This window comes from Osmia bicornis, chromosome 9 (assembly GCF_907164935.1).
Source record: "Osmia bicornis bicornis chromosome 9, iOsmBic2.1, whole genome shotgun sequence".
NCBI classification, from domain to species: domain Eukaryota; kingdom Metazoa; phylum Arthropoda; class Insecta; order Hymenoptera; family Megachilidae; genus Osmia; species Osmia bicornis.
In genome coordinates, this window is record NC_060224.1 from 5,721,602 (window position 1) to 5,738,083 (window position 16,482).

General features: G+C 44.3%; 1 protein-coding gene across 2 annotated transcripts in view; it reads left to right on the plus strand.

Moving 5' to 3' along the window:
• LOC114879002 (serine/arginine repetitive matrix protein 2) overlaps positions 1-16,482 on the plus strand; it is a 44,589-nt gene that overhangs the window by 16,501 nt on the left and 11,606 nt on the right. For both annotated transcript variants that reach the window (XM_029193451.2, XM_029193453.2), the window contains exon 2: positions 15,500-15,707. In XM_029193451.2, the coding sequence (XP_029049284.2) occupies positions 15,546-15,707 (162 nt within the window). In that variant the 5' untranslated portion in view covers positions 15,500-15,545. The remainder of the gene's footprint in view (positions 1-15,499; positions 15,708-16,482) is intronic.

Below are 16,482 nucleotides of genomic sequence, written 5' to 3' on the forward strand. Positions count from 1 at the left end.
GCGAAACGCAAGAGTCGTATCTCTAAATTTAGAGCGATCGCCTCGGAACGAAATCGTTTGCAGCTGACGCGGAATAATTTATTCGCCACAGATCGGTTTTTACCCCGCTCGCTGCCTCTTGAATATCGCCAACGATCCAGCCTTTGTGCAATGCACGATCGGAATCGCCTTGAAAGTTCGCGCGGGAAAGGTTACACGGACGTTTCGAGCGTGGAAAGAATCGGGACGGGGCGCCGCGCCGTTAACGTTGGTCAGGGATACTCTAACCTTTCGTTCGCTTTCGTCATCGACGGCTGGATGACATCTTTTGCCATCTTAAAATCAATCATTGAAAACATACAAAGCCGAGCATTGGTCCTTTTCGCGTAACCAGTTTCCGCTTATTAGACACTTTCTCCCGACCGGGAATTCCTTCTCACGCTCTTCGACCTCTAGAATCGCATAAATCTCGCCAATATTCGCGCGCAGGAATACGAAAGTGACTGGAAGAAATTCCACGGATTCTTTGTCCCGTTCGGTTCGTCCGGGAAGGCGGAAGGAATACCGATCGACCGGCAGGAATGATCGAACGTCGATCTTCCGGGACGACGATAGCTCCGGTCGCTCCAAGTTCCGCGGGCTAATTAACCGTCTGGCAAGGAAAAAGTTGGCGGGTTATTTCGCGGATATCGGAATTACTTGGCCGCCATGGCGCGGAGTAGAATCGAGAACGACCTCATTAGGCGGTCGTTTCTTCTAGCGGGTAATTAAACGTGCGAAGGAAAGGAAAAACTGCGGCAACGGGTGCATCGGTCGCGAAGTAGGGCTTCGCATTAATTGTATCGCGCCTCGTTAGGTCGTCCCAGAACGGGTCGAGGTGTTTCAGCCTGGGGACGACGACGCGCCGATACTCCAGAGAAAAAGCGGGAAAAAAAAGAAAGAGGGAACCGGGTCCAGAGACCTTGTGCTCATTGCCACGGGAGGGATCGACACCGGAACAAGAGCGTAGCCTGGTCGCCGACCCATCGAGAGAGAGTTTCCACGATCCTAGAAACCCTGACACACAGCTTGGACCTAGTTTTTTTTTCTACCTACCGGCCTTTGATTCCTTTTTCCTTCCACCGAGATGGATTTCGTTTAGAATTCAAAGGTTTTCACACGCCTTTAATGAAACATGAAGTTTTTCATTCAATAAATTCAATGAGTTTCATCCAAGTCGCGGAGTAAGTTTTCGAGTTACACTTTTGTCTTTTGTGTATGGAAGAAGATCAGAATAGAAATTCGCATAAAAACGTCAGAAAGCGGGCTGACAGGAAGGTTTCCAAAAGTGGCTGACACAGTAACAGGGTCCAGTTTTTTCAACGAACGTTTCCGCAATCGAGACCTCTTTCCGGTCCGCGCGACAGCGATCTACGAGGCGTTCTTTTGCCTGGCGGACGGGATATCGAGGACAACGCAACGATGGATCGTCTTCGGTCAATTAGAAATCGGCCATGTTTCCGCGAAAGCAGATTTTAAGAAGGCTTTCGCTATTCCTGCGCCTCAGGCTGCAAACGATGACGAGTTCTCTTATGGAAAACAATCTTTCGTTCAGCTTTCTTGAACAATAACGAGGAAATATCATGCGATGCGGTTTCTAATGTCATCGACAAGTTATTTATTTTCGTCAAAATTTCATTCCCAAGATTATTTACATTTGAGTCATCATTGGAAATCGAACGATCAAGGTTGATTATTTGCCTGGAGGATAGAAGAATTTCTTTCACTGGTAGCTAAAATAGTTCCTTCGTCATCGACGGTAGACGAGTACCCACTTGCAACATACAAGACAAAACCTTTCTTTTTTAAATCCCACATTTGTGGGACATCTGTGAGATATCTGGTGGCTCGTGAGACCAGAAACATTACCCTACACTGCCTGTGGAGTAGAAAACGATGATTCGAGTCGCTACTGGCGCCAAAGATAAAGAAAAGGGGCGATTACACGAACGGAGTCAGGGAATAATTAATTGTATGCAACAGATCCAACCTTCGAAACGCGGACAAAGTTGCAGACCGCCAAGATTTCGCTAACTGTGCTGCTTTAGGTGGAACTTGTCAAAAAACCGATGAAACCAACATACGTCCTTTTATTTCTCGTCAAGAGAAGAAAAGATGCGACTCGTCTGGTGTGGAACTGAGAAAAAGAGTGCGGCCCGAATACGACAATCCGAATATTTTGATTGCAGTAAAAAGATGAAACGAAACGAAGGGAGAAGAGATTGCTCGAGTCCCACTTTAAACGTGGTCGGTTTAAAAGAACTCTCGACACGTAGACAGGATACACGCGACCTTTCAGAAACGTTTCCTTCGCTTGATGTTTCTGCGAGTGAACCTAGACGCGAGACCCTCGTCATGGGAAAGGGAATAAAAATCTATTGTGAACCCGCGAGACGCGAAACCCTATTGTCTCCGCGCGCGTTAGCCTCTTCTTTCGCGGTCGCGTGATTCTCACCTGTATTCAAGTTAACCGCGATCTTTTCAAATTCCCGTGATTCCGTTGATAATTTCAACGCAGGTCGCTGGTCAAATTGCAAAGTTTATCCGCATAAAATTGAGAAAGGTAACAAGCTGCGGCGGGTTAGGTGTACAAAACTGTGTCGGGTAGATTCAACGCGTTAACAGGAACGATTAACGCGAAGAATTTCTCTTTGCAGAGTCGCGATTCGTCGGAGAGTTTCGCACAGAGGGTAAACGCGTTTAAAGGTGGCAGGCTGCGTTTTTCAAGACGCGACTCGTGCCAGGGAATAAAAAGGCGGCTGGAAACGGTGCTGGCGTTTCACATTTTTACCACTCGCCGCCACGAAAGTCTTTTCATTCGAAACGGTTCGCGTTACTCCGGCTGACGGTTGAAAAGCTTCACCGTGAAAATAAATCCGCTTTCTAAATCCAACGAATTCGCGGGCGAGATAATCTAGATAGAAACGATACCTAATTGGGATTAATCAGAGAAACGGATGACATTGGTTAATTGCACGCGGATCTACCGGACCGAGTATCGTTTCCCTTTTTATCGTAGCTCGGATCTCGCTTCGTTCCGCATAATGTTGCCGCTTCCCGTCGCGTTTTTGCCAAGTAAAAGCGTTAATACGTTCAGTTTTCTGGCGTTGATTGCCTTATAATGATGGCCAACGCGTGGAACGAGACCAGACAGACACGTAAGATCGCAGGGTTACGAGGGAAAGTCCGTGGCACGCATATCGCCTACTACGTGTGTTGGCTTCGCGCATTCTAGCTTTCAAAGTGAAAGATGCGCATCGCGTTAAAAATGCTGTGTAACAACCAATTGTAATCCAACCGAAGGAAAAACTAAAAGGCCTCTTCGCGTTTGTTCAACGTGTTCAGTTAAATTCTATAGGGTTATCCAAATTGAATGTCACATCTTCAAATTGAAATAAAACGCAAAGTATGTGTTTTTTTTATGGTTTCTTTATTTTAACACAAAGTCTACTGTATGAGATTAATTATCAAAGACAATATTATTTAAATGTCCTCCTCGGCTTTTTTCACGAGCCTGATGCGTTTCACCCAATTTTTCATTATATTTTCACACAAGTGGAATTTAATTTCATCAACAGTAACCATATAAAAATCAAATACTTTGCATTTTATTTTAATTTGAAGATATGACACTCAATTTGGATAACCCTATAATTTCACATCAAAGCAAGATACTCTACCTGTTTCTTTTTCTGAGAGAACCTTCTTTACCAAAGTCGAACAATGATGCGGTATCGATGCAGATCGATATTTATAACCGTACGGAACAGGCTCGATCACGGATTATTTTTCCTGCTCCGTTGTCCGCGTTTCGAGTTTCGCTCGAGCAACAGACTGGTCGTGTGCCACGAAGAAATATACGCGCGATGCAAACGGCCCCGGGTAGAAATAATGTACTGTTGCCTTCAAGTTTATTTGAACGAGGGAACGAGTTCCCGGCCAGTGCAGTTTTCATTCTTGAAAAACTTCCCCCCTCCTTAAGCCAAGTTATCGCATTAATTCTGGCCGCAGTTGAAGAAACGCTCGGCGAGCTAACAAGAAAAATTCGTAATAAGAAATGGGGAATTTCAGGACCATCGCGTAGTTCCATGAAAACACGACTTCCCCGAAAAGTTTCCCCGTAAATCTTGCATATTTCATTCGTTGCCGTTGGCGTTTCGGTAGGATCGATCGATTTCACGCTTTCATTACCACCGTCATTTGCGTGTGACTGACGAATAAATTTCTATGCAAATCTAATTATTAATTTCTGATAAGAATTTGAATCAACAGAAACGATCAAACGAAACAGAGGACGTGCTTCTATCAAAATATTACCACGCTTTAGAATCGGTGTAAATACATCAGAAATCACAGTGGAAGTTGAAAGATAATTGCTAAAATTACAATTGAAACATCCACGTAATTAACGAGAACAGTTTAAGCAAACTATCTACCAGTTTGCCTGAAAATCGTATATCCTGTCGGGCCAAGATTTTACCATACCTAGTACCTGTACTCCAAATTCGTTGTCTAACAGTCTCCCCCATTTCTGTACTCTCATGACTTGGCCAAGTATTTATAGCTCTATGCTTCAGTCGCCTCGGCTCTTTCTATTCCGTATTCTCGTAATCCTCCGTATATCCATTCGGTCTCTGTTTCACGGAAAGAAGCGTGCGCCCCCTAAGAAGCTGTATTTATGACGTACGGTAGAGGGTGGCGAACGCGTGTAACGCGTCTTAAAGTTTTACGCTTTATCACCGGAACATCCCTAAGCGGGTACGGTTTTACGATCGGAACATCGTCATCGTCACCGTAAATTCCCGCGAAAATGTTGCAATTTGACGATTAACAAGCCGCGAAAGCGCATCGACCAGGTGAAAATCCATCGTTTCTTCCGTTACATAAAGCGTTGAAACAATACGATATATTGTTTTCAAGTCTCGTTCCTGGCGAAGCTTAACGCTCGCTGACTCTCTTACGGTGAAAACTTGAGCAACCGAGGCGATTTTTATTGTCGTTCGATTACGAGACACGGCCAGAGGGAACGGTCACAACCTCGCCGTGAAATTATGTAACTCTTCCCTGTTCGGCTCGGCGAGGCAGGCACGGGCAATCGAGCGTAGTCGTATCACGGATCTACGGAGCGCGCGGAACCGTTTTCGTTTCGATACCGTCGATCGCGCGGTTGAATATAAAGCGTTCCTTTCACGATGCATTTCGATATTCTTGAAACTTTAACCGTTGTACTTTTCGCTCCTAATAAATAGTCAATGTTGAATCAACAATTTACACCCGAGTTCGGTCGTTTATGCGTACGATCCTTAAAACGTCACGAAAAGAATAACGATCCTTTAAGCAGGCGCACGGTAGAATAGAAATTAGATTTAAACAGCTTGTAATCTGATCCATAGCACAAGGTACAAAAGGTTTCTTCATGCTTGATATAACTTATGGGCATCCGATATGAATTACCCGTAGAACAGGTACGTGCCTGTGAGCTACGTGGAGCGAGCAGAGAACTGGCTATCCCGATCGTAACTATAACCTGTTAAATAAAGTATCTCGACCCCGGACGAAGCGTGTTACAAGAATTTATCCTCTCCCCTCGATAATTCAATTCATCCTCGCCCCGATTATCAAATGACTATAAAATAATCGTACGAGTTTCACGATGGCCTAATTCGTTCCTAACAATTACCAAACCGCTATAGAATGTTGATAGAAAGCGACCGAATAACGTGCCCCGAACAGGAGATATTAATACAACCGTCTAGACAAAGCGTTTCGAGGATACGGGGCACCATAGAATTACTCAGCCCGCGTTCCTTCACAATTGAACGCTTTCTCCGGGATGACCTCATCTCGCTGAATTTCGAAGAAACGAAAGCTTCTGTTATATTCTCCTCGCGGACGTTCATCCTCTTCGAGAACGCTGTATTAACGCTTTGTCTCTTCAGACTCGACGAAGCGAATAATATTTCAAAGATCGGAGCTGTGCTCGCTAAATATCCATCCTTTCTCAGGACCAGCCACGAGAACGTGTTAAAATAAGAAGGCGAACGCGGTATTTCATCGGGAATTTAGCCACACTTGGACGCGTTATGTAAAATCAGAAGACGATGGCAGTGTCGAGCGTGTTCGCTCCATCGCACCCTTTTCGTTTAACTTCCAGCTGACATTCCAGTGCTCCCGGGATGCTTTTGTCGGACGATCTAATACGGAGAACTACCCAAGTGTTACACTCACTTATTAATGAAACTTTGCCAGCTTGTAGAGCTCGTCGAGCTGCACACGCCTATACCCCGTTTTGTGGGCAGACGGCTAATTGTTTGAAAGATATTAATAATTAAAATTAGTTACTACTTACATTGAGAAGTATGAAAGACTCACACATACGAACGGTTAACTCTGTGGTAAAACGCTCGACTCGCAATTTAAAGGTCCACGGTTGAAATCCATGGTTCCCAAATTTTTTTTTTTAAATTATAATTTGTTTCTTTTTGAATAACTATTACAGCTGTGCTATAATCATTGCATTTATTAATAATTAATTATATACGCTGCAATTTTTATAGAATTTAAGTTATTCAAAATAGAATATAGAATTTTAGTTTAGAATTATATAGAATTTTAATTATTCGAAAAGAGACAAATTATCATTAAAAAAAAAAAAAAAAAAAAAAAAAATGGGAACCAAGGATTTGAACCGAGGACCTTTACATTGCAAGTCATGTGTTTAACCACGGAGGGGATCCATGACTCGCAATCTGAAGGTCCTCGGTTCAAATCCTTGGTTCCTAACAATTTTTTTTTTTTATGACAATTTTTATATAATAGTTATTCAAAAAGAGACAAATTATCATTTAAAAAAAAAAAAAAAAAAATATTGGGAACCAAGAATTTGAACCGTGGATCTCTAGATTGCGAGTTGTATGTGCGAGTTTGTCATACTTCAGAATGTAAGGAGTAACTAACTGTAATTGTTAATATCTTTTAAACAATTAGCCGTCTGCCCCCAAAAGGGGGTATAGGCATGTTCAGCTCGACGAGCTCTACAAGCTGGCAAAGTTTCATTAATAAATGAGTGTAACACTTGGGTAGTTTGTAAGTATCCGCCATCGAATCTCGCGTCCGACATCCAGGGATAAAACACACGGTCTCGGTGAGTCTTGGCTCTAGTAAAAGGAGGTGTGGTTACGGTTGGAGCTGGTCGACCTCGTTTAGGACCGGTAAAGGCATAACACGAACACAAACGAGCGTGTCCGCTCGCGACGCTGACGCACGTACGGCTACAAATCGACTATGGCTGTCTCGGTTTGTTTCAACCTTATGAAATACGCTTTATACACCGTTTCTCTCGTTAATAATGCCGGAGCTAGAACGCGCGACGAGAAAGAAAGATCCACGAAACGCGAGTTAAATCGAGGACCGATGTTCCTTCGCGGTAGGTTCGAACAGGACGCAGGTTCATCGACGATGGTATGCATGGAACGCGACCTTCGATGCACGATTGATTGACATTTCCAAGAATTCATTTACATAGCAGGAAATTCTGCCTCGATTCCGCGAGAGCTTGTATCCGCTCTTAGGAAGTTTGAATTAGTTGGAAATAAGATCTGCACGGGAAACGAGTTAACCTTGCCTCCGTCCAACTGCTCCGTTTAATGAAATAATCTTGAACGACCGGTACTTTGTCGCACGGAACAAGGTGCTCGATTTCGTTTCGAAAGGAATCGATCGGGATAATCGATGCAGAAGAGAAAGGTGACACGACTACAGATGGAAGCTCGCGACGATAAGTGTATCTTGTTCTTGGAGATATTTCACGTTGAACGGTTCACTCGAACCGTGTACGTGACCGAAATTAGCGGCGACGAAAAACAGTAAACGGTTTGACAACGGTTTCTAATGCGTGGACTACTGTTAGGCATCCATCACACTGGCAATTACGTGGATAGAAAGAAGTGACTTCTGGGTGTTTTCTCTCGCGACTTCATCGGTTAAAAGTATATCGCAAAATAGCATCCGTGGCATATTAAATGGAAAGGACACGAATAAAGACGAACAAACAGAAAGTAAGTAACGAAATGGAAGGAGCCAGGACACGAAGCAGTAAATTTCAAGCGGTGAATCCTGTTACGCGCGCGAACGACTACTTATCTGCCTCAAGAATCGTGTATCTCGATGCTGCACCGGGACAGCGTTTTCCTTGAAACAAGCCAGCTGCAGAACGATCGCAGGACACGCTCGTTTCTGTCGCCATGATCCCCCTTGAATGTCTGAAAACCAACGAAGGCCACTTTCGATCCTCGAATCCGTCCCCAGTTCCTCCGTTTCCGAGCGAAACAACATCCCGTCGTTTCATCGAATCTCCATTCGATCCGTTCAAGCGCCCTGCCATTGATTTTTCTCCCAATCGCACCACTCGTACCGCTTCGAATACAATAATCGTAAAATGAGAAGAATTGTTGAAAATGTCGAACGGCAAACACTATCCGACCCTTTCGATAAAAAAAAAAATACTCGTTGATTAATTGGCTACGATGAAAGATAATTCCCGATTTTTGTACCGCGCGTCCATTCATTTTTTCACATTTTTCCAATCGAATCTTCCGCGGCACGTAACGGTAATTAATAGCGCGCAATCAATCCGTTCGATAGCGAAACTTCCCGCGGTATGTATTTTAATTTCATCGAGGGAAATTCGAACGGATGAAAAGCAATTAATCGTCCATATAATTTCACCATTTGCATACAATCCCCCTCCAGTGGCGCGGCGAGTTCCCCAACATAGAAACTCGCTAATTTTCAGCAGAAAAATATCGAAAAACCGGCTGCGAGCTTTTGTTCTATCGCGATACAATTATTTCCTTTCTATTCGCCGTGGAATTGAAATGCAACGACGAAACGGTCGGGCGGGTAATTCAACGATCGATCGACCGTTTCGCTGTTCCGCGGTTTCATTCACGGGATGACAAAAGCGTATCGCGAGCGAGTATCCTTGACCTAGCCGTTCGATGGAAGCGAACGAGTCGAAACGCTCGAGAGGGTAATTCTTTTACAGGACGGGAATAAATCTTTGTCGCAGCTCGTTCCCGCGGGAGCGTCGCCAGAGTAGCGCGATAAATCTGTCCCCGAGCAAGATCACCGACCGATCTAGCTGCGAAACGAAAATGGCTAATAAGCAGGGGTTTCCGTTCGCGACGGAATCGCGCTATCTCGTTCCTCGAATCAGTCTGCTGCATCGGAGCCAGCCTCCCTCGGTTCTCCGGCAGGAGCTCTTCCTCTTCCACACCGTTTCCTGTTGCTTCTCCTCACCAAATTCCCAGACGACGCGACGTTAGCCCGCCGGCAACTTTAATGCTCGCAATTGACCGGCAGACTAACGATAATTGCCGTGGACAAAAAGAAGCTATTCGCACGATGCTTCGTTGAATTTCGGTGACTCGCTCGAATTGACTTTCGTTCAAGGAGACTTGGACGATTTTCCTTTCTTTCTCGCCACGTTTGATAATTAATGAATCATCATTTCGGGTAACCAAAGCGTTGTATGGAGTTTCTTTATGTGGAACATTAGACAGTGATTCGCGGACGTAGCTCGATGAAACTAGGTAAGCAATTTCGACCAACCTTGTCAAGCTTGCAAAATGGCTCAAAGCCTCGAGTACGTATTAACACCTTCCAATTAACACTTGGACGGCAACACTATGAACGCTTAATCGTGTTCTCCAAGGCGAATTTCTAAGAACGACCTACTTGCACGAGGCTCGACCAGGCACACACTGTTTTCGCACCCTACAGAACGCCCCTCCGTTCGTTTTGTTCAGCTATTACGAGAGAGGTAGGGAGCTGACATGGGGAGTCAAGTTCATAGCGCGAATAATTTGTTTTGTCTCCGTCAGCCGCCATGGGTTCCCTCATTGTCGTGAGAAGAGAAAGAGGTAGAGCTTCAACTCCCACGAACATTGATATTCAACCCTTAGTTCGTTTGACAAATTTTAACGACCGAGTCGTGCAGATCGAGCGAATAACAGGGTGAAAAAGAGTTCTCGAATTTGTGGGATAAATACGGGATAAATAAAAATTCTTCTCGGTAGCTTCCGAGCGATTATTCCTGAAACGCCGTTCGTTATTCGACCGATCGAACGCGCGAAATTTTTCCAACGTTCCACGAGGCTTCGCGTAAATCAGGTTTATCTCGATGCTCGATAAATATTCATGTTCCGTGGAAGTTTGTATTAATTCGTTCCGCTCGATCAAGGGAAAAAAATGGCAGAATTTCAGAAGCGCTACAATTACTATGATTCATGCTAAAAGTTTTGAGAACCGATCGATAGAATGATTCAAAATTTCTCAGTCTATTAAATTAGGAATGATTCCATTTCAGTTGCGATTGTGCAATCAATTGCAAAACAAGTGATTAGTAAAATTTTCAGCGGGAAATTCGAACTTGATTCAAAAGCAAAGCATAGTGAGAGTGAAGCGAACTCCCGACAATATGGCACGTCGATCGAGTTCGTTTCCTTGGCTGCTTTGGGCTGCGTCACCTTTGTGGAATGCCTCGACAAGGTCTGCCTGTCCGACTTTGTGCCTGCAACGAAGAAAAGAGAAGCGGAGGGTGCGCGCGTCCCTCAACATCAAACACAGGCTGCACCGTAAATCATACTCGGTCAAAGTACGGAAACGCAACTTTTACAAAGTACACAGATAGCTGTATCTGTCTGTCCACGTGCATGGACGATCGAGACGGGTATTTACGTTTCCATTTATTTTCATCGTCACTTGCTGCGTTGCAATCCCTTTTGATCGCTGTTAATTATGCCTCCTTACAATTTGTAAATCCACCTTTTAGTATTCAAGTATACTTTCAGTCAGCTTCTTTGAAAAGAATCCTCGTTCGGGTCGTGAGTTCTATTCGGAAGATTCGAGGAAGAGGTAATCGTAAGTTAGGTGGATCTGAATGCTCGGAAAGGGAAGATTTCGAAGCGGAAACGTGGACGTTCGTTATTTCGAAGGAGGGCGGATAAGGTAATTTGCCTAACGAGTAAAAGAGACGCGTGAAACGGTAATAAAACTCCGATTAGTCGACGATTTCTTTTCCTGTAATCTTTAAAAAGTTGAATCGCAGTGGCGCCTCCGCGTTTTATCCGTTGATTTATAACCAAACGAAAATAGGACCCCTAGAGAGGAGTGTTTAGCAGAAAAAAACTGGCCTCTTTTCATGCATAATAAATAAACCTATGTTTTGGGGACGATGATAAACGACGTCTTGTATGCAAATCTCAATCCTTACGCTCCCTGTTTCTTCTTCTACGGCGGAGATTTGAAAAATTTTCATCCGAGCCAGCGTATCGATTCGATTGGTAACCGAGAGCCGATTTCTTTCAGACGCGCCGAAGAATCTGTTTAAGAAGAAAAAAAAGACTATCGCGGCTCTCCTCGACGAGAAAAAAAAACCTCCCTCTTCTTCATGCATAATAGATAAACGAAAGGATGACGATACAGGTTTTGTTTGCAAATTTCAGCCACCTCTTCTCTCTTTCTCGTTCTATACTTGGCTCCGTGGCAATGAACGAGACCGTGTTTCATCGAGGCGCAAGTAGCGCGCCAAGAATTTGAAATGATTTTGGCTCGACCGGGTCGTCGACCCGACAATACGAGCGGAGAGGATAGAGACCCAAGAGATCGATTCACGAACCTGTTTACGAGCCACGTCGGAGGAGCCTCGTTACCCCTTCTCAAAAAAGTTTCTTTTCAATTCCGGTATCTACTCGGCTCGATCGCTATTTTACACTTTCTCTCACTCGTCATTCTCCCATGAATTCCTATTTTCGAGAAATTTAGAAGAAAGTCCTTTAGGGAATCGTATCGGTACCGTGCGTCGCCGACTCTCCGGACGAATCCTTGGTGTATCTACAGGTGAGCGTAATGGAAGAGAGAGGAAAAATTTTCAAGTCTCTGTTTCATCGATTTGGCAAACTCCCAAAGTTCAGAGAGTCTATCGAGTATAATTAGATCTTTAATCAACCATTGACGTCTTAACAAGGCTAATGAACTCCAACACTGGCTTATCGAATCTCCCCTCTCTGAAGCGCAATCTTTCCGATAAAAACGACTCGCGGTAGCTGAAAGATCATTCGAAGAAAGGGTCGTTTCGCGAACCGAGGAAAAAGATGACGATCGGCCACGATCGAACACGTCGTCCAGGATACTGCTGGATCTTGAACGTGATCTTGAGCTTGGTGGTCGCACGTTCGTACACGCGTCATTAATTCCTTGCAATTGACAGGTCGACGGTGGTTACAGAACCGTCCTAGCTGATCGTTCGCCGGGAATAATATTCTCGGGTGGCGAGAAAGGAACTCCGTGGTAACCTGTCTTGGTCACGTTCGATTTTTCTTCGGAGTTTCGGGACGAGCCCGGGGGTCCCACTCGACGTCGGGATAAATGGGGCAAAAATTTCTTTGAGACTGATTAAGCGAGGCTGTTACGACTTCCCGAACGTGAACCGAGCTTTTGCCTCCACGGATAAATTATCGCCAACAGTTCGAGCACCGTTTACCGCCACCATATTTCTTACACCATTAAAAGCGTCGAAATCGGGGATTGACGGCTTTTCGAAGAAAAACGTGACCGCAACTACGAAACTTCGTTCACCGAACGAACGTACGCGTGTTAGTTTCTTGTACTTTGATTAGTTACCGGCGATGGGTCGCAATTAAACAAAGTTAAATGTTCTTTTCACACAACATCGACAATGAAATACTCGTCGTGTCGGTGTTGAACGGATATAAATCTACCTTTAATGAAGACGCTTCGACGCGAAATCTTGGTGGACGGGATTCCAGCAGGCGGATGGAACGCAGGGGATGTAACGGATCATCGGGATTGGAAACGGTACTTTATTCCTGGTCACCGTGCTTGCAGCACACGTGCATGCTAATGCGGCATCGTGGTGTCACTACGGTTCTTTGTCCTTGACGAATCTTCTGGCTAGGAGAACGCGTTCTCCGGATCGCGTGTACATCCTTCATCCTTCGGGATCCGAGTAACCAGGTGAACCAGTTTCTCGCCTGTCCGATGAATTCCTCGTCCGAGAACACGTCCGATCTAACGCGTGTTTCCACGGAACCTGTGACGTAACCGACGGAGTCATAGAAGTCGACCTTGATTTCTCTCTTTTTCCGACTTTGAAGTCGTCCCTGCCGCGGCGGACCTATTAGAACAGGCATCGGAAAAGGCAAGTTGGCCTTGCTGCCGGAACTGTTCGCAAGAGGTCAGATTGATTGATGCTGCAGTGATTTGGCAGTGAAACGAGAGCAAGCGTGTTGCTGACGTTTCGATTCTTGCCGCTGAATTAAACCGTTTCGCTGTTTAGTTTACGCGCTCGTCCGTGGCTAAGACAAATTGGTCGACTCGTAGCAATACCGATAACCGTATTAAGCAAATTTGTGAAAACGAAAAAAGGTACAAAGGAGAAATAATTCTGTTTCGTTTGATCGTACATCGCTTTGAACTATCGATGGTAAAAAAGGTGAAACGGGTGCTGGAGATTTCTTCGTTGAAAATGGAATACATAGGACCTCGTATCTCTTTATTCCAACGCAACGTTAGCGCGATACCGAGCGAGGAAATGAAGCGATTAATCAGTCGAGTGAATCATTCCAAGGCAGGAGAAAAAAGGAGCAAACGAAGGAAATTTAATCAATGTTTACCGCACACCAGCAGCCAACAGAGTACCTGCTGTCGTCGTAACCAGAAAACGCATGGTCCTGGACTTTCGTTTAACGAACGAATAAATCCTGTCATTCGACATAAATTTCTACGACTGGGTAATATTCCGTGTCCCGCCACCGTTGGCGTTCATTTTCATTTTCATTTTCAAAAGTTCAAGGGACTCTGAAGCTAAGGTCTTCGTGGATGACCAGTGCAAGTCAGAAGTATCGCTGACCAATGTCGAAGGTTAACCGATAGGATACCGGGGATAAAAGCGAGACCGGAAGCAGGCCAATTATTCAGTCGAGCGGCCAGTTCTGGTCAATTGTCCTGATTGCGATCACGGTGGTCGGTGTCGACAGGAAAGAGTACTATTGCACGGATTAACCTTGTCATATGCAATATCATTTGACGACAGTCATAAATATTACTAATTATAATTTGAAAATTGATGAATCTTCTAACGACGAAAATAGTTGGTATTCATTCGGATAAAGACATTATATAGGGGTCACCTGTGAGATGGCTTCTTATTTCCCCGGTGGTATCTCGCGCGGAAAGAAATTCCTCGAACTGAAAAGTTTCGAGTCGAAAGTATGGAAAAAGTTGCCGGTTGCAGGCGAGAATCTCGTGAATTTCAAGCGTACTCCCTTCGAGGTTTCGATAAAAGAAATTTCACCACCGTGCCGAAGGAAATTTTCGAAAACTAACCGGGCATGATCTTTCTTCTGGAACGGATAGAACGGTAAACTAACTTCCACGGGAACTTCGCGTTCCACTGTCCACTAATGAAAACGTTCCAAATGTTCGATAAAGCAGAGCCAGAATTAACGAACTTCCTAAGATTTATTTCTCGGATTCTACAGACCCTATCGTTTGCCCGCCGTTCGTTACGGAATCGCTGACATTTGAAACCGCCTGCTGATATTTTAAACGAACCGACCGATCCTACATCGAAACGTCGGATTTCAATCTTATCTGTTAAAGAAAGAAAGAATGAAAAAAATGAAACTCGCGATGAAGCAATTAACGAGTCGAAGCTTCTTCTATAAAATGAAGCATCGGTGGATCGTGTAATAAGAAGCTCGTAGAATATTCAAGATTAAACCCATTCCCGCTCATGGATAATTTATTCGACTCGTTGTGATCAAACTTTGTTGCACGGAACGGCGTCCACAATGAAACATCCTTTTATTAAACGACTTCAGGGCAATTTTTTTATATTAAACTTCAAAGAAAGCCGTGAATCCACCACTCGCCCTCAGAGATGCTTAATTATTTCTTCACCCCGTCTAAAATTAATCAATTACATTCTACTTCGCGCAATGTAATTAGGTGTAGAATCCTATAGAATCGTAAACTTTCATTCTAGATACTCAATGAGCCAAAGTACGAGCGTTGCGTTCAATTTAATTCGCCAAGAAAGCGGCGATTAAATAGTAAAATACCGAACTAACGCGTACCACGGGGACACGTCTGGCGTAACCACAATTCTAATGAATCCATTGCAAACTGTAATACTTTGCTTCCCTGTGATTAGATAATTAAACCGAATGGAGCAAGTTCAGCAGGTGTCTTCGACTGTTAGAAACCGTAGTTTAGAATTCGTAGTTTCGATAGTTTTGGTCGAATGCAGACTGTTTATCTGGAGTAATGCCTCTCCAGAGGAGAACAGTGGAAGAACGTGTAGGAGGAGCGGTTTCTCTCGAGATGCCGGCACGAAATTCCGTTCACAAAACGGTTCAAGAATTGGACCATTACTATTTCACCTCTTTCCTTTCAGGGTGATGATGTAACGGGACTTTCGCTGTCGCTGCAGTGAAGCAACGATGTCCACGCAATGCAACCGTTTCGTTCAGAACGCATGGAAGAAGGAACTATGTTCGAACTGCTTCAAGCCGAGAGAGGAACACACGCTGCCAGATGACACGTTTAGGCTCAACATTGGTAGGGCCTTGAACCACGCCAAGACCGATAATCTGAAGATACAGGTACCGTGATGACCATTTTTAAGCAATCTCAAATCGAACTTTGTTCACTGATACCTAATCTATCGATAAGTCCTCAAATAACTTTCCTTTTAGACAGATTTAAACGGTTTGTTAAATTCGTCGGCTTAAAGCTCACAGATTTTATTTTCCGATTAAGAAATATTACATTCAACTCGGTAGAGGTGTAAGTGAAACAAATTGGGATCAAGTTATTTGAATTCGTGCAATGGTACCGCTAATTGGTAATGATCTTCAGAAACGTGGAAAAACCAGATTCGAACGGGCAGTAATCGCGGTACACGAAATGTTGTTGCTCTAGACGAGTTCAGGAAAAAGATCGAGAGACGAAACTCGTCGAATTAGCATTTCGGAGCCAGTTACGGTCGAAAGAAGCAGGGGCAACGACGAAATTAATATAATCTTAACTACCCCGGCGTCCGTTATCGCGCAAACGATGCAAAGAAGAGGCAAAGTGAGAACGAGTTAACTATTTCCTGGAAATTATTAGAAAATTCTACCTTTGCATCGAACTGCATTATGACCGTTGCATCGAAACTGTAAAACTGGGTCGTTCGAGCGAAGCCAGGGATCCGGTTCGTTCAGAATGCTCTGAAGAAAGAATTTACGTGGAACCACGTGAATCGTGATACACGTGTTACACCGCATTCTACACCTTGAAATTTCTCGCTTTCTTGTAATAAACGTCCGAATAAGTTACAATCTTGCCTCTTACAGGCCAGTGTAAACCTCTTCTCAAATGAACCATAAAAACTGG